The sequence below is a fragment of the Ursus arctos genome, unplaced genomic scaffold (assembly GCF_023065955.2).
Source record: "Ursus arctos isolate Adak ecotype North America unplaced genomic scaffold, UrsArc2.0 scaffold_25, whole genome shotgun sequence".
NCBI classification, from domain to species: Eukaryota; Metazoa; Chordata; class Mammalia; order Carnivora; family Ursidae; genus Ursus; species Ursus arctos.
The window spans coordinates 12,979,304-12,997,843 of record NW_026622930.1 but is presented as its reverse complement, the minus strand read 5'-3'; the positions used below and the strand labels follow the sequence as shown (position 1 = coordinate 12,997,843).

Sequence of the window (18,540 nt, the reverse complement as noted above, 5' to 3'; positions counted from 1 at the left end):
GAGCAGCTGAGCCAATGGGCACAAGAACTGAAGGGACCCGCTCCTTTACTGAGACAGAGGAGACGAAACACGAGACAGCTTTCTCTCCTAAAGGCAAGGAGAACTGCAGACCCAGCAAATAAATCCAGGCTTCTGAAATGACACACACCTTGCCAAATGTACACTCGAGGGAATGCCACCCACCATTTTGCTCACAGCAAGGGATGGGCTCTCAGACTGCAGGTGGAACGCTCTTTGCAAGTTGTCTAAGGCTCGGTTCAGCGACTAGCTCAGTGTGATTTTCCTTCAAGCAAAAATAAAGAGGGAACGAGTTGCAGATAACATGAAAGCTTGGTCTCTTCTCCACGTGGCCCATTACTGCTCATATGTCCCTCTGTGCCTCATCATCTCACTGTGGTGCAGGCCTGCGCCAGCCCCACGGTGGAGCTGGGAGGGGGTGGGGGACGGTGGGGAGCCCTGGCAGGTGGAGCAGAGGCCCCTCCATCAGTGAGCACGCTCAGAAACAAGGGCGCCCCAACTCAGGGAGTCAGCGTGGACCTTCTCCGGGGAGAAACCAACCACCTGCCAAGATGCTCTCTGGCCTAGTTTTTATTGCATTTTTTTTTTTTTTTTTTTTTAAGTAGGGACGCTTCTCATACACTTGTTCATGTGATTCTACCCTCTTCTAGAACCCTGCGTGACCTGATCATGGACTCGAGGCTGCTGGACCCAGAGCTGCCCTTATCTGGAGGAGGAGGAATATGCCATCCCTTGTCAAGACGCAGCCCTCCCCTCTTTATGCTTCATTCTACTGCCAGGGTCACGTCTAACCCGACCACACTGGGGAGGATGTCTAAATTTGCGCAATGGTAAGGCCTACAGGAGAAACATTTATTTATATCCCAGAGAAAATAAATAAAGTTAAAAAAAACAATCAGGAAGCTCCTTAATCAGGGGCTGCTCAATTACCACCCCTCCCCCTCCCCCCCCAAAGCTTTGGGAGGCGCTGGAGGGAGCAGTTTTGCAAACCTCTGATGGCCCTCCTCCGCCCACCCCTACACCCCGTCCAGACTCTGCGTCTGGAGCCAGGGTTCCTCCCTGCTCTGGCCCTGAAAGATCCTTCAGGAAACGGAGGAAGTATGGACACAGCCCAGGCATTTGGTTAAGTATTTTTAAAAAGCTTTCCAATTCTGCTATTTTTTTTCTCCTCACATTCAATATTCTTGGTTGCTAAGTGGGAGGAAATGTGGGGAGGTGGGAGAGGTGTGGAGAACTGAGGGAAAATTGGCAACATGAAGGCTGATGGGTTTATTTTCTCATTTCGAACGGGGGTACAGGCAAAGGAATGCTCCGGGACGGAAGCAAGCAGCCTGGGGAGGCTCTCCCGTTAGCGGTGCTTGGGGCCAAGGCTCTTCCCTAAAAACCCTGCTGCTGCTGCTGAGAGGCCGGGAGTGGGGGGCTTTTCGGGAACATAACATGGGCCTTTTCTATTTCTGCTTATAGACTTAGAAAAGTAGAATTTTTAAAAAATGAAAATGATCTTTATTTTCAGAACATATCCGCAAAAGGGAAGAGGCCTGTTTCAGGATCATCTTTTCACCGAGAGGAAGACAGAGCACGGGGCAGTCACGTGCCACAGGCTGTGGCTACGGAGGGGATTCTTGGCTCATTCTCGAGACTCCGGCTTTGCAAGGGGTCTCAGGGCTGCCTGCTTGGCGTGGGGCTGGACAGTGTGAGCTCCCTCCCTTCCGGCCGCACTGCCCACAAAGCCCGTCTGTGGTCACAACTCTGTCGAATGTCAGTTCACAAGGACCCGTCCCCTAACACGGAGGGCGCTGATTTTGAATATGCTCTTTTAACTGCAGAAATAAAATCCCACATGGAACCCTTCCCGAACTCTGCTGCTTCCCTAAGGCCCATCCCACCTTTCCTCTCCCTAGGCCCACAGCCTGCACATCAAGGCCACCAACCAGCCTGTCACCTCCTGGGGGCTGTACGGGGCAAGCGACATCCTTAGTACACATTTATGACTTGAGTTGAATATTTTTAGGCTCCTGACTTTTAAGATCCTAGTGTGGGCTGTCCATACATCTTGCTATGAGCTTGAAAAATGTTCCAAATGTATGAGCAGTTGTCTGAATGCACTTGAATTATTAGGTCCCTTTTCATTAAATGACTTCCTTCCAAGGGCAGGACACACTTAGTAATTTAAACAGATGCCAGGAAAAATTGCCCAAGACTTGAAAATGGGCACAACAGGTTACTGGGTATCTTTCAGTGGTGAGCTGGGGATTGACTAGCGAGTCTTCCCCCGATTATCTGCCTTGGTCTGGTGGTTGCCCTTGACTGACTCCGACTGATTAAGGTCATTTTACTGTTCTGTAGGTAAATGAGATACAATTGATTTCCACCCTGTAGAAGACAACCCCAAACCATGTATTTCATTGTCCTATAGGATACTGTTTTTGCATTTCTTTGCAAATTCATTTCAGTGTATCTATCTTTCAAATTCTTCTCTGAACGAGTCTTAACATTTCACTGGTTCCCTCATTACTCATTAGTTAACGAGGCACATAAAGCCTCTGATACATGCTTATCTGTATTTGTTTACGTCATGATTTTACCTGTTTGAAAATTATATTTTATCATGCCCATAGCGATTCCTACTCTCCTTAGTAGGACGTGGCCTGCTGTCTCTGCAGGCCTTTTAAATACTACTCTAAGACCCCCACCTGGAGTATATAATTGACTAGTCTATCCATAAATTACCAGAAAGATGATAAGACTTGTCCAAGAATTTAAATAAATGGCCAGTCGAGAGAAATCAGGTGGAGATCAGCTGTGCATTGGGCCTCGTAGGTCACTGTGGCAGCAACAGGAAAAGAAACCCCTGATCTGGGGGCTTCATCAGCCACTGGAAGAAAAGCCCCTTCTCTTACACAAATGGGGTGTGTACGGCTTCACCCCTACTGTCTGCTGCTCACGAGGGCCTGGAGGGGCACAGGGCGGCAGGGGTCATGCCTGCCTGCTAAGTGCCCATCGGAGACAGCACCGGGAGGCGGGGACCCATGCAAAAATCACGCAAAACAGGCACTGCTGGCCTCTTACCTGGGATTGGTCAGGTTGTAGCAGGATTTCCATATTTGTAACATGTGCTTACATGTGAGGAGCGCCTCATCCGGGCCCCGGCACAGTGACTCCAACTTCACTTTGGAAAACAGTAGTCTACGATGGAGAGACAAAGGGAGAAAAGAACACAGCTCAAGCCAGAGAGTCCCCACCAGAACCAAATCACGCGGCCGGGCCTACAGCAGGAAGCGACAGCACTCATTCTAGAACAGGGCGGGCAAAGGCTTGATCCGAGGGAAGCTTAAGCGGTGGCAGCAAGGGCCAAGGGTTCCTGAACTCCCAGCTCAGTATCTGGCTTTGTAGATTGCAGGCAAATGCAGGTGCACCCAACGTGACCATTTGTGATCAGCTTAAAAACATCAGAGTGGCTAATGTTATTGAGATCATGGGGATTTTATTAAAAGCCTGCTTTTTAAAACAAAACCAATTTATTTGCAAAACTTCAAAAATGCATTAAAAGCAAATCCTGATTTATTTACAGATTTACACGGGACGTGACACCTTTGATACCAACGATCGACAACTCCCTTCCACAAAGATCCTCATCCTGTGAAGGAGAATAAGTCTTGCAAGCTTCAAAATGGCACATAAAGAAGGGGGGCATCTGGCGCAGGCTCTCTCCTCAGATCTTCCCAGCCCTGCTACTGAAGGGCTAGGACCTCACCAACTATCTTTTCCCTATTTTTGTTACCACCAATGGCTCTACCCTCTGTCCAGACCTTCTGTGAGCTAAGCTTAGACCCTTCTCTCTTTCTTGGCCTCTTGGTTATCCCATTCCCAAATTCTACTTAGGCCTTTCTGAAGACATCAGCTCCCCTGGTCCCCGAGCTCATTAGTACTATCCTTGCGAAGGCCCCAGCATGAGCCCAGATGCCTTCCTGGTGGTCTTCCTGTTCCCCAAGTTGCCCAGCTCTAAAGCACTGCATTATGAAGATCTCTAAAAATCATTTTCAGTCCCAGCTCAAGAAACTTCAGTGATTCCTTACTGTTTGTAATAATAAGTCAAAATCCCTTATTGAGTCCTCGAAGGCGCCCTGCCCACCGGCCACTCCTGTCTTACCGCCCCATTCTGTGCCATGCGTCCCGCTGGACCCTTTACTCCTACCAAAATAACTTACTGGCCAAAGGCCAGGTTTCTTTCCTAACTCTATGAATATACATGTCATGTCCTCAGTTTGAATCTGTATGAATCTACTGCTCTCCTTAATTCTTCCTAAGTTCTAATCTCAGCCACAACCCCACCTCATCAAACAATTCCAAGCTTATATCTCTGTCTACTCTACTCTCTATCACATTAGCCAGTGTTTGCTGTTAATGATAATACAGAGAAGAAAGAGACGGGGGAAGCTCTTGTCTATTAAAAACCTCCTCCGTGCCAGGTCCTGTGTTTGGCACTTCACAAACACAACCAAGGTGATCTTTGTAACAACCCTTCTTGGTGGGTGGTATTTATCTCCCTTCCACAAAAGAACACCAACCCCTCACTTCCACAGTGCCGAGGATTGTGCTGAGGCCAGGGGGCCTTAAATCCTCATTTGCTCATTGACCACTTTCTCTACAAACCACAGAAGACTAAGAAATGCATTTCCAGTGATTTAAGTTAGACATACAAGAGAATTCCTCAACCACGCATGATGTAATGGCCGCACTTGATGGCACTTTGGAGGACGAAAGTCTCTTTTTTCTCAGTGGGAGATGGAAAGAGGGTGGTCCTAATGCATCACTGCCCCAGCTCTGGAATGGGTTAGTATCCCCCACTCCCTCCAAATGGAACACAGGATGCCCAAGGGGCTGCTGGTGGCTCTCGGAGGGCTCAGGGCTGCGGCCTCCCCGAGCCTGGCTCTGTCGACACCTGGGAGGATGGCAACGGGCCAGGTGAGGACAGGGATGCAGCCTCTGATCTACAAGCAGGTGGGCATAAAGGGTGAGGCCAGACGTGAGACGGGGCTTGACTTCTGCTCAAGAACATCTCAAGAAGTGGAAGTTCCCTGAGGGGCTTCTTAGGACCCAGGTGCCACCTCCTGCTAATTTCTTCACCAGTCCAGAAAGTGGTGGAAGCCTTTTTCCACCAGAATCTCCCACCAAACTTGGGTCACCTGGGAGATGTGTTACAAAGGGAAGAGAAGCTGCCAAAGGGTCACCTTGCAGCATTTGGTAGAGACCTATTCAGAGGCCAGAGATCCCCCCTCCCCCCCGGTCTGGCTGCCAAGCAATTTTGGCCAATGGAGACGCCACATAGGACCGTGGTGATGTTCTCCAGGAGGCGCACGGAGCTCTTCTGGCTTAGCCAAGCTTGGAGCTCACCTGCCCCAGGGAGGGCCGTGAGGCCGTGGGGAAGGCTGCCCCGCATGCAGTGGCGGTGAGCTCCAATTGTCCAATTGTCCTTTAACTGTTCCCAAAGTACAAAATGCCAGAGCTCATCTCTAAGCCTCAACTTGGGGGAACGGTTGCACGCAAGGCTTCTTGGCTGGAAAAAGAACTTCTAATTAACATGAAATAACAGCTTTCAAACACTTGACTCAGGATATGGAGTTGAAAAGGTGTGGGCTGAATTTAAAGAACCAGACGGGAAGAACAATAGTAGAACTGCTGAGCACAAATGATGGGAAAGGCACCTGGAAGTGAAGCAGGAGGAACAGCATGAGAGAGAGACTGGCAGAGAGAAGGAGTCGGAAAACACGGGCGGGGGAGCAAAAACAAAGCCTGGCAGCTGCTGTCAGATGCCTCCCAGCCGACAGGCAGAACGCCCCGACAAGCCGAACCCTGGTATTCCCCTGGATGCACACGTAAGAGCAGGAGACAGAGGCGCCGCCTCCAGGAGACGACTCCTTCTCTCCACGTCCCCAAACTTTGGCTTGGCTAAGGGCAGAGAACAATCCCGAAAAGAGGACAAGTGATGCTTGTCATCACATTTGTGGACCCTGCTCACACATTTCAAGACTGTTCGAAAACATCTGGCTGGGGGTGTGCTATATTAGCACAGAAATGATGAGAACACAAACAAGGCTTGGCACTGGTTTGCTGCAGATGATGTCCGAAGATATTACAGATTCAACCTACTGAGGAAACCCTGAGGACAAAACGAGAAGTCATGAAAAAGGGGACACCTGGGTGGCTCAGTCGGTGAAGTGTCTAACTTCAGCTCAGGTCCTGATCCCGGGGTCCTGGGATCGAGCCCCATGTTGGGCTCCCTGCTGCTTGGTGGGGAGCCTGCTTTTCCGTCTGTATCTGCCCCTCCCCTCCACTCCTGTTCTCTCTGCCTCTACCAAATAAATAAATAAAATCTTTAAAAAAAAAGAGAGAAGTCATGAAAAAGCCTGGGACAAACCAACATCGACGACATTCCAGCATGTGGAACTGCCAACCTGGCAGAGCAGGTTGTGGGGGGGGGGGGGGGACTGCAGACTGAGACGGTTTGCCGCCCATATCAGCCAAGTACGACCATGAATTAAGTAAGGTGCTTCTCTTGGTAAGAAGTCACATGCTGGGAAAGTAGTCTATTTCTACCCCCCATACCTGGCTCAAAGTTCATCAACCTATTTACAACAATTTTGGTTCAAGACTCACTGAAACGTACAGGAAATTAATGAAGAATAGAAGCAGCTTGCTGACAGACGAATCTGACTACGTTACTGATAGCCCGAATCCAGCATCTCACACACAATGCTGTTCCTGATCTGGCTCCTGCCCAAATGCTTAGCCTCGGTCTGCTCACTGCCCGTCGTGTACATCTCCCATTCTAGCCATGATCAACTTCCTCCATGTCACTCTCCTTCATGACCCTGGGCCTTTGCACATGCTATTATTCTTTCTGTCTGGAATGCCTTTTCCATCCATTTCTGCTTTTTAAGCATCTACTCATCTTGCAGGTCAAATAGCTCCTCCCCTCCGCCCCCCCACCTTAGTAAAGCCAACCTTAGGTACTAGGAGCTAAAGCTCCCAAATGGAAACGCAATTCCAGAAAATACGAGAGCTCTCAACTGTGGAATAATAAGCAACAAGCCAGGAAACTTCTGCTTTCAAGACAAGCAAAATAAGAACAACAGCTTCTGCCAGACACTTTAAATATTTAATCACTGATTCTTACACCAACCCTGCAGGTTAGGTTGAGAGTAATTTACCCAAGTTCACACTACCAGTCATTGGTAGAACAGAACTGCAAACCCAGATCCACTGAACAAGAAACATAGGAGAGTGACTTAAAATATTCTAACTGCACTCCTGACATTAATGAAGATAGACAGCATTTTCTAATCCGTTGCCAAATACTTACAACCCTATGATGTGCAAAGACTTGTGTTACTGTGTAGATTAAAAGTGGGTACAAAATATAGTCCCTTGCCCTCAAAGAACTTAGAGTCCAAGCAGGAGAAAGGACCTGGCCACAAATATGGGGCAGGATTCCTGATTTAGGGACAGATTATGGCCCTGGAACTCAAGTGGGGCCGCAGGAAGATGGGGTTTGTGCTTCTGGGGAATTGTTCCTAGGATACGTCATCCATGCTTCTTCAAAAAATGATCGCATTGGCCTGTGCTTTTTGTGACTTGCCTCTTTCACCCCAAAGTCCAGTGTGTGTAAAATTCTAGTTATTTGAAGGACTCAGTAAATCATTAAACCGAAGAGAAATAGTATTTAACCCTATTTTTGGAATTTCTTATGACTTCCAAGATACGTCTTGAAATAATAGCTGCGTTTGGCTTGGTGTAGAATTTAGAAAGAAGATACACCCCCCCTGGTGAAGCTCTGGGGCATGTGGCATTGTGACTTGTCCTAGGGCACCTTAGGGAATGTATCAAAGTGGCATTTTGTCACGGCCAGGTTTAATGTCTAATGATCATCCCCAGGAAGACTTTCCTAACTCCCTGGAAACTGCCCCCTACCACGAGACCCTCACCTCTAGAGTAACATTCGTTTAACTTCATCCTGCCAGACCTCAGGGGCCACTCCTTGAGCTCACTGTAGACCCTTACATCTCCGTGCTGCACTCACGGTGCTGCATCGACCTCCCGGAAGTCCTCTCCCCAGGGCCCCTCCCACACCCAACTGTGACAACCCCACTGTCGGACACCTTCCATGACCCCCAGCCTCAGGCAGAAAGCTATTTCCTTCCTCACCTCATACATATAAAAGATTTTTTATTCTGTTAAGATTCTGTATTTGTACAGTTGTCCACCTATATGTCAGTGTACCTGATAATGAATTCAAATTTGGTCATCCTTTCGTCATTTTATTATTTATTTATTTATTTTATTTATTTAAAGATTTTATTTATTCATTTGAGACAGTGAGATACAGAGAGAGCATGAGCAGGAGAGGCAGGGGGAGCAGGAAAGGCAGGGGGAGAGGGAGAGGCAGACTTCCTTCTGAGTCAGGAGCCTGATGTGGGGCTCGATCCCAGGACCCGGAGATCATAACCTGAGCCGAAGTCAGACGTTTCACTGACTGAGTTACCCAGGAGCCCCTTGTCAATAATTTTTTTAAAAAAGATTTTATTTATTTATTTGACAGAGAGAGATAGCAAGAGAGGGAACACAAGCACAGGGGAGCTGGAGAGGGAGAAGCGGGCTGGAGAGGGAGAAGCATGCTCCCCGCCCAGCAGGGAGCCCGATGCGGGCCTCGATCCCAGGATGCCAAGATCATCACTTGAGCTGAAGGCAGAGGCCCAACGACTGAGCCACCCAGGCGCCCCTGTTGTCAATAATTTTCTAAGTGCCCATTATACCCCTGAGGCTACCAAGGGGAATCCGACATGGTATCTTTGCTCATGGTCTAGTGTTCTGTACACATGGTATGTGATGAATGGACATAGGGACAACGTTCTGCAGCAGCACAAAAGGGAGACTCTGCCTGGGAGTCATGGAAGACTGCAGACAAGAAGTGGAGCCCTCCCAGGGGGCGCTGGGGTGGGGCCTTTCAGGCAGGCAGATGGACAACATCTCTGGCATAGGCAGGGAGGTGTGAGTGTCCACAATATGCTCGGGAGTGCTGTCTGGAATCTGGGATGCGAGACTGGGGCCTGAGATAGAGGTAAAAGAGCCTTTCTTCCTTCCTTCCTTCCTTTTTTTTTTTTTTCCCAGAGAGGGAGGTGGGGAGAGGCAGAGGGAGGGGGAGAAAGAGAGAATCTTAAACAGGCTCCATGCCCAGCACGGAGCCGACATCGAGCTTGATCTCATGACCCTGAGATCATGACCTGAGCCAAAATAAAGAGTCAGACGCTTAACCCACTGAGCCACCCAGGCGCCCAAGGGTAGGTATTTCTAAATTCTGAAATTTCATATGCCTTACAAAGCCTTCTGGTGAAGAACTCTCAAGGACAGTAAATGAGAAAAGTTTAGAGAAATATTAAATTAATGATTCCCTCCAACCTCATCTGGTATTTTAAAAAAACTGTGCTCATTAAGTGCATCAAGGAGGAAATATGCATATTAATACACAAAACCCCACACTAATTAGCCGATCTGTCAATGCCGTGTTCAAGGCAGCTGATCCAGAATGAAAATCACGGGAACCTTGAACATTTGGTATTTTGTGCTGGCCTGTGTTTGAACACTCTTGGGCTCAGCATGCCCTTTGTTTATCTGCTGAATGTAGGCAGGGATGCAAAACAGCTGTGAAGGAAAGCACGTGGTATCCGCCCAAGTGAGGCAACGGCCGTGGGGGCCTTGAATGCCATCCCCATCTCTCACTTCCGGGGGGTCTGACCCGGGAGCTGAGGTGGGTCTGGCTGCCATACACCTGAAAGAAAGTGAGAATCTGTCACCAGGTAAAAGAAACGGGTCGGGCAGAGTGGGGCCGGGGGGTGCAGGTATGTTGAAATGGTATTTTACATCGAGAAGATGGTTGGCAGCCACGGATCACAACGGTAAGAGAAATCAAAGATGTGCCAAAAGCATGTGGTGACGAGGGGAAGACAGATGAGAATTTGAAGCCAGATGAGTCAGCTGGGAACGAAGTATGAAAGGATCCAGAAGCAGACCGTCGCTGGTCAGGCAGAGGAAATGTTATCCAATAAATCGAACCAAGCCCTCAGAGCAGAATGAGGGGTTTCTTCCGGGTTCCAGTGTGGCTTTCAAGAAGGGAATCTAACTCAATGTCATTGTCACCAACATTTCTGATGGCCTACTGTGTGCTGCTCTTGGAGCCTCTCCTGGCTGGGCTTCAAAGCAACCCAATCCCAGATGGTAGTGTTCTCGGCACAAAAGCAGCCTCTGATCCTGGGCTGAGTCACTGCCGCTGAAAATCAATACCGTGCCTGGCCTGTGAGCTGCTGGGCCTGACACACTTCAGTAGGGCCCCCTTCCCCACCAGAGGGGACAATGATGCTGGGTTTACAGCCAGGCCGGCCCCAGAGCCGCACCCTCAAACCGTCCTGAGGGTCCTCTGACAATAGCTGGAAGGGAGGGGCAGTAAGGAACCAGTTCACGTGACATCAAATACTGCTCGGGGACTCACTAATGGGGAATGTTCAATAAACGTCACCTGAATGAATGGTCTAGCTACTCAACTGTTACACAGGAAATAGACAATTTCTTTGACCATTTGGCTGACCTCATTGCTATATTGACACACTGTTCATTGGCTCATTAGAAAAAGAATATAGATCTTTCCAATTAATCCAAAGCTGGACAAGGCCTTGAGCGGTCCCTGTAATGCTCCATTACTCAAGAGTGTGGTCTGGGGCAGGTAGCCTCAGCGAGCCCCGGGAGCTTGTGAGAAATGCAGACTAGCCACCCACTCTAGATCCAGTGCGCCAGGATCTTCACGTAACACGACGCCCGTGTGATTTGTGTGCAAATTTAAGTTCAGGAACCCCCACTCTGGTTCATAACTCTCCATCCTAACCTTCAATGGGCTGATTTTGTTTAAAACACCTCCAAAGGAAAGAGTTCCCATAACCCCCACACTTAGGAAATTCTACCTGTGTTCATTTCACTCCAGTAAGAATTTTGGGAGTATTTTATGCTTCAATTCAGTGGGAATTCTGATCAACCACTTCCATTAAGCTCACAAATGAAGGGGGCCCCTACCCATGATCTTGCACAGAATGCTTCCGTACCTTCTGGAGGGATTCCTGGGATGGCTTTCTGATGGCTGCCCTAGAACCCCGTCCAGGTCCTCCCTGAGAGTCTCTCCAGGGAGGGTCAGCGTACCAACCCAGGGGGCACATTCACATTGCCACCCACGTACAGGGCACCCCCTGAGTCTACAGAGCATTGAATGGTCCTCTACTGCCATTGGGAGTCCTCATCGGGGACGGAAAACTCAAATGTCTTCCACAACCAGGCAAGTAAATAGGAGCCGGGCTCAAGATGTCAGGGAGCGTTTGGAGTCATGCCTGCCTACCCAAGAGGTAATCAAATCCAAACATTTTTAAAATGTGCGCTGACCTAATGGGACTCGGCGAGCAAATGTCAAGTCACAGGCCGCCAGACAGAAACCCCTAGTTTACAAGCTTTTCAGGAGTCAAATCTGAGTACCTGGCTGTATTTGCAAAACCCCAAGGCACACGCTGACTTCCGGCTGGTTTGCCCACAAAGCACCAGAGGGGGGTCTGAAGACTATGACTCTTCTCTAGGGATAAAGTCCTGCCCAGGAACTGGCCCCAGTGGCTTAACCGCGAAGTTCTATCTGGGAGTTTTTAACCACTGAGGAAGTTCTACAAATCTGACCACTTTTAAGGTCCCGAGTTGCTCAAGAAGGAGATACCGCCTGACGTGCCGGGCCTTCTGGGAGGTCATTCAGCATTTCCCCACACTGGCCTCGCTGTCACCCTGAGTGTCATCTCAGCCCAGGCTCCCAGGGCTGCTGAGTCCTGGGGAGATGGACCCCACATTTATTTAACAAACTCAAGTATCAGGAGCAGAAACCTCGCCCTCCACAACTTTGCAGCCCCTCATCCTGGATGGGGCGGGCGCTGCGGACCAACCTGCCGTCTGTGAGGCTTCGGCTGCACCTCCCGGTATCCTAATCCGGCCTCCTCTCTATGACAGGCAGGAACTCCTGTTAGATCCCCTATCAGTTACATTTTGCTTCTCATTTCAGTCAAAGTGTCAACAATCTGGAATACTCCCCCATCCCTCTAGCGGTATTTTTAGAACAAACAAACAACTGACATATTTAGCTAAAATAAATCACCTTAAGAAACCCCAGTTTGGCTCATTTTTTGCTCCCAGTTCAGCTATTAATCTCAACTCAGACTAGTGACTAGAACCAGCACCCAAGCTGGAAATGACACTGACAGGGTGAATGAAAAACACGCCTGGAATCACACTGCCCGTGTCTCAAAGACCTCCTCCTGTGTCTGAGGTTGGCATTTTTTTTGAAGGCGCCCTTTCACGTGGCGCTATCCACAGCAACAGAGTAGACATAGACGGTCAGGACTGTCTCGAGCGCTGTCTCACAGTGGTGTGAGGGGCCGAGGACTCCTTGACTCTGCTTCGCTCAGTAAGCTGGTGAGCAAGAGCCTTTGGCACAGTAGCCATCTAGTAAGTAAATGGGTGAACAGGAAATATTTGAAAGTAAGTCTTCCCATTAAACTATCTGGCTTGAAAAAAAAACAAAACCTATTCTCTCTGAACCACAAAGCCCTTGGTCATTTCCAAAATGTGGGAGGGAGTGACCACAAGCAACTCTACTGACCAGCCCCTTCCCAAAGGCCATCTCTCTGGAGGATTTCCCTGTCTTTATTTCTGACATAGCTCCCATGGCCCCGATTTCCCCATATTCCCAAGTCTGAGGATGGGAGCTCAAGTGAAGAAAGGAGACATCTGGGTCTATTTCGGTGGATGATGGCAGATGGGAAAAGAATGGGAATCCTCCAATCACCTGGGCCTAGAAGGGGCAGAGCCCAGAGCCAGATGTGACAAAGACAGAGGAATCCGTGAGGCTCTGTAGGATCAAAATGGCACCCTCCACTCAAAGTCAGGATGGGAGCCAGAAAGGAGGAAACTGGGCAGGGTGCTGGGAACCTGAGCCAGCACTCTGGGACCAGAGGAGGACAATGCTTCTCTGGGATCGGATGCCAGATGGGACCTCGCGTCCTTGCACCAGGAACCTGCGCTGTGAATCCTGGCCTGTTTTACGTTTCCCACATTCCCCGACTTGACGTCCTGGTGTTCTCATGGAGTACAGCACGAAGGGTTTGGTTGGGTTTTGCTTGGCTTTGTTTCAGCGGTGCGAAGGAGACCAAAAGCAGGACCCTTGTCCCTGGGGGCTGGAGCTTTTACAGGGAGCGCTGCTCTCCAGGGGCCAGGGTGGCGATCTGTTTCCTCTGAGGCACTCGGTACACTCCAGAGTAATTCTTAATGTGTCACTGTGAGCGGCATGAAGGCGGGGATGCTGCTTTCCTCGGCCTCGGCAGAAAGCGGGGGCTCTCTGACCTTTAACTAGGGAGGTATTCAAAGGACAGTGAATCAGATCATCTGTGGGTGGGGTTATTGATCCCCACCAGCTGCTTCTGGCTCAAGATTCCCACGAGATACTCATGGGATAAATGTGGAGATTGTCTTCTTTATCTTCTTTCCTCTCAGGTGTTTTTGTTGTTTCGTTTTTAAACAAATACTAAACAGTAAACTTTCACGACCTTAAAATGCAAAAAGACCATTATGAATGCACTGACATTCAACTGTATGTGGACTGTCGGACGTGTTCTGCACAGTTGGCTGGGTAACTAACAGGGGATCTCCATGACCCACATGCAGTAAGCAGAAATCATTATTTTATATAGCAAACTTGGCAGATTCAGACCAAAATGGACCATCGGAGAAACACAGGTAGACACAAGCTTAGCTGTGAACTAAGGCTCCCAGACTGCTCAGCAGGGTCATTACTTTCAACCATTCATTGCGCAAACATGTATTAATGTGTGCGGCATGGCAACCGCTAGGCTAGGTGTTGGGGATCCAGAGTTTGCAGGAAACACCTTCCATTAAGTCTGACGATGATACTCCATACTTTGACTTGTTGAATGAAACACTTAGAAGAACTTGAGATCTTGTACAGAAAAGCGCCAAAATAAATAAACCTGCAGGCCACCATCGGGCATAGAGAGCTCTGCTGTGGCTGCCCTGGCCTCTCCCAGCTGCCAGGCCGCCCAAAGAGCTCTCTCTCCTGTGATGGGAGTGTGGGATGTCCTGCTTTCTCTCCAGCATACTCTGAAATAACCAGGAAAAGGGGAACTCTCTGGAAAGGAAGCGGGATACCCCATGAGGACTTAGACTGGGGGCCAAACAGCCGCAAGCACGTGGACTTGGGGAGCAGAGTTTGGGCCAGTACAACTCCCAACCTGAGGACAAGGCCATCCCTAGTCCTGGAGAAGGGAGGGTCTTCTCATACACCAACAGGGCTTCAAATACGTTTCTCTCTAATTTCTTCTTTTCCAGTTCTTCTACCCTTGCCTCACAAACCCAATTTTCAGTTTCTAAGCCATTTTTCATTGCCTTTTCGGTATGCTGTCTCTTAACAAGCACCTACATTCACTGAAGGCAACACCAGAGACCCAGAACCTCCCAGAAAGATTGCATAAGGGGGCCAGCACAGGGGGAGGAGGCTGCCGCCCTGCTTCAGCCACCCCCTCCCAGAAGAGCGGTGGCTTCATGACCCAGAGCCAGAGAATCCCAGAGCAGAAGGGGCCCCAGCCCTCTCATCGCAACCTCCCAAGAACGCTGAAAACCCTCCCATCACTACACAGGTTGAAAGGGAGAGGCTGGAAAGCTGATTTTTGTTTTAAACTGTAGTAAAATATACATAACATAAAATTTACCATTTTAACACGTACAGTTCATTAAGTACTTTCATATCACTGAGCCACCACCAATACCATCCGTCTCCAAAATGTTCTTTCTCTTGCAAAACTGAAATTCCAAACCCATTAAATGATAACTCTGCATTCTCCCCTTGCCCCAGCCCCTGGCAACCCCCGTTCTACTTTCTGCCCCTGGGATTTTGACTGCTCTAGGAACCTCATATAAGAGTAACCACACCGTATTTGTCTTTTGGTGACTGGCTTATTTCACTTGGCGTAATGTCCTCAAGGCTCATCCGTGTGGTAGCTTGTGTCAGAATCTCCTTCCCGTTTAAGGCTGAATAATATTCCACCGTACACATGTATCACATTTTGTGGACCCATTCATTCATCAGTGGGCACGTGGGATGCGTCTACCTTCTTAGCTACTGTGAATAATGCCGCTGTGAACATGGGTGTGCGATATCTATTTGAGTTCCTGCTTTCAATGTTTTTGAGTACTTACCCAGATGTGGAATTGCTGGGTCATATGGTAATTCTATTTTTAATTTTTTGAGGAACTGTCATACTATTTTCCACAGTGGCTGCACCATTTTACATTCCCACCAGCGGAACACAAAGGTTCCAGTTTCTCCACATCCTCGCCAATACTTGTGACTTTCTGTCGCGTGTGTGTGTGTGTGTGTGTGTGTGTGTGTGTGTGTAAAACAGCCATCCTAAGGGCTATGAAGTGGTATCTCACTGGGGTTTTGATTTGCATTTTCCTAATGATTAGTGATGCTAAGAATATTTTGATGTGCTTATTGACCAGCTGAATGTCTACTTTGGAGAAGTTTCTTTGCCCATTTTTTGTTTGGGTTTTATTTTTGTTGTGGAAAGTTGACTGTTTTTTTTTTCATTTTTATTTATTTTTTTAAATTATATTACGTTGGTCACCATACAGGACATCATTAGTTTTTGATGTAGTGTTCCATGGAAAGTTGATTTTCAATAAGCTATTGCACCACTGAATTTGCTCCACTTTGATCCATGGTGTCTTTGAGGCCCCAAGATCCTCCTCTCCAACTTGTATCCGAGAGGTGGGCATCCCTGGGTTGGTAACCTTGCACTCATCCCTCCCAGACTCCCTTCAGGTATCCACAGATTACTTCTCTTGAGTTAATGAGAACAATCTTTCTTTGTAGCCCAACTTTCTATCAAGTGCAAATGTAATGGGTGTGTTCGTGACTCTTATCACTCAGCTCAGGCATAACGATAGCCCACAGCACCAGGCTTCTCAGTGATCACTATGTCAAAACATTACTTAATATCATTTTTCAACTTAAATTGAGTGTAAGACAGAGTGAGAAAGAGACAGTCTTACTTGCCAAGTAATGATTTTTTTAAAAAAACAGATACATGCTCCACTTGGGTAAAGAATGATCCTAACCATGTTTTCCAGTTTATTGACAAGATTGACAGGGGAGACAGCATACAAATCCTGTTCATGTGGACTGCGAGCTCTAAGAAAGCGTAAACTGTCTCTCTCTTATTCACGGCAGCATTCCTGATACCTAGCATGGCACGTGGAATGTGGTAGGAACTCAGTACTCCAAAAGCAGTGGTTAAGAGCACAGATGTTGAGGCCAGACCACCTGGGTTCAAATCATGACTCCACCACTGACAAGGCGGGTAATTTTGGACAAACTAGTTTACTTTTCTGTGCCTCCATTTCCTTATCTGTAAAATAGGCATGATAATATAATCTACCATGGTTCTTACCATGATTAAATTAGTTTAAAATGTGTTAATTGCTGGGGCGCCTGGGTGGCTCAGTCGGTTAAACATCTGACTCTTGATCTCAGCTCAGGTCTTGATCTCAGAGTCATGAGTTCAAGCCCTGAAGTGGGGCCAGCATGGAACCCACTTAAAAAAAACCGTGTTAAGTGCTGATGAGAGTTGTCTATACCAAGGTGTATATACATGCCAGTGGTTATTAATGCTAAATAACTGAATGAATAAATGTTGCGTATGTTCACTTCTTTCCCTAGTTAGTTCCCGTTGGTGTAAAAAGAAATGTGATCACGTGACAGAATCTGCTCTGGCAGGTACGAGAGTAGAAGATCATACATAGAAGTGTTTAGAGGAGCTGGCGGTCTTCTGGCCAGGTGACCGAGGACTTGTTTCAGTATCTCCTCATGTATCAAAGTTATGGGTCAGAAAACATACTTAAAAGAGTTGTCGAAACACCTCAATGATGCCACTTGGATTTGTATCTTGAGAAGTTCCAAAAATCACTTTCTTGTGCTTCGTGTAACCTTTGATGGTTTAAATAAGAAAGATTAAAATTCAAATCAATTAAAAATCTATAATTAGCAAAGCTGCGCAACCACAGTTTGTCTCAGGGCAAGAGACTAAACCCAGCGGGGGTTGCCCTTCACGGCCACTGTTAAGTCTTGCTGAATTAGAATAAAACATTCTAACAGACACATGAAAAAATGTTCAATATCATTAGCCATCAGGGAAATTCAGATCAAAACCACACTGAGATACCACCTTACACCAGTTAGAATGGCAAAAATGGACAAGGCAAGAAACAACAAATGTTGGAGAGGATGTGGAGAAAGGGGATCCCTCCTACATTGTTGGTGGGAATGCAAGTTGGTACAGCCACTCTGGAAAACAGTGTGGAGGTTCCTCAAAAAGTTAAAAATAGAGCTACCCTATGATCCAGCAATTGCACTACTGGGTATTTACCCCAAAGATACAGATGTAGTGAAGAGGAGGGCCATATGCACCCCAATGTTCATAGCAGCATTGTCCACAATAGCCAAACTGTGGAAGGAGCTGAGATGCCCTTCAACAGACGAATAGATAAAGAAGATGTGGTCCATATATACAATGGAATATTACTCAGCCATCAGAAAGGATGATTACCCAACATTTGCAGCACCATGGATGGACTGGAGGAGATTATGCTAAGTGAAATAAATCAAGCAGAGAAAGACAATTATCATATGGTTTCATTCATTTGTGGAACATAAGGAATAACAGGGAGATCATTAGGAGAAGGAAGGGAAAAATGAAGGGGGGGGTAAACAGAGGGGGAATGAACCACAAGAGACTATGGACTCCGGGAAACAAACAGGGTTTTAGAGGGGAGGGGGGGGGTGGGGGGATGGGCTAGCCTGGTCAAGGGTATTAAAGAGGGCACGTATTGCATGAAGCACTGGGTGTTATATGCAAACAATGAATCATGGAACACTACCTCAAAAACTAATGATGTACTGTATGGTGACTAACATCACAATTAAAAAAAAAAAGAATAAAACATTTTAGTCACACTACCGTTCTCAGATGCCACTGTAAGTATGATACTATCTGATATATTTTCCCAAGACCAAAAGCAACAAATTGTCGGCTCTCGTCCCAATATTTTGTCTAAAAGTGAATCCCCATGGCAGAAACACAAAGTCTGTGAGGGGCTGATCAAAGCGTTGGCTGACAGACTGCCGCACTGTCCTCGGGAAAGACAACTGTTCCAAACCTCACCTGGCACCTACTTCTACCTTCTTGGGCCAATGAGGAAAACTACTAAGTAAGACGTAGTCATCAGTTTGGAAATTTTGGCAAAGCTGCATTTCAAAAGAAGAAACATCACGGCTCCTCTACCACGTACAGTAGACAGTGAATCTACCTGAATTTACAA

The 18,540-nt window shown here is 47.7% G+C and overlaps 1 protein-coding gene across 9 annotated transcripts in view; it reads right to left on the bottom strand.

The window, feature by feature from the left end:
• Window positions 1–18,540, bottom strand: part of TTC7B (tetratricopeptide repeat domain 7B) — a 249,895-nt gene that overhangs the window by 65,512 nt on the left and 165,843 nt on the right. For all 9 annotated transcript variants that reach the window (XM_026515458.3, XM_057318629.1, XM_057318630.1 and 6 more), the window contains one exon: window positions 3,088–3,204. In XM_026515458.3, the coding sequence (XP_026371243.3) occupies window positions 3,088–3,204 (117 nt within the window). The remainder of the gene's footprint in view (window positions 1–3,087; window positions 3,205–18,540) is intronic.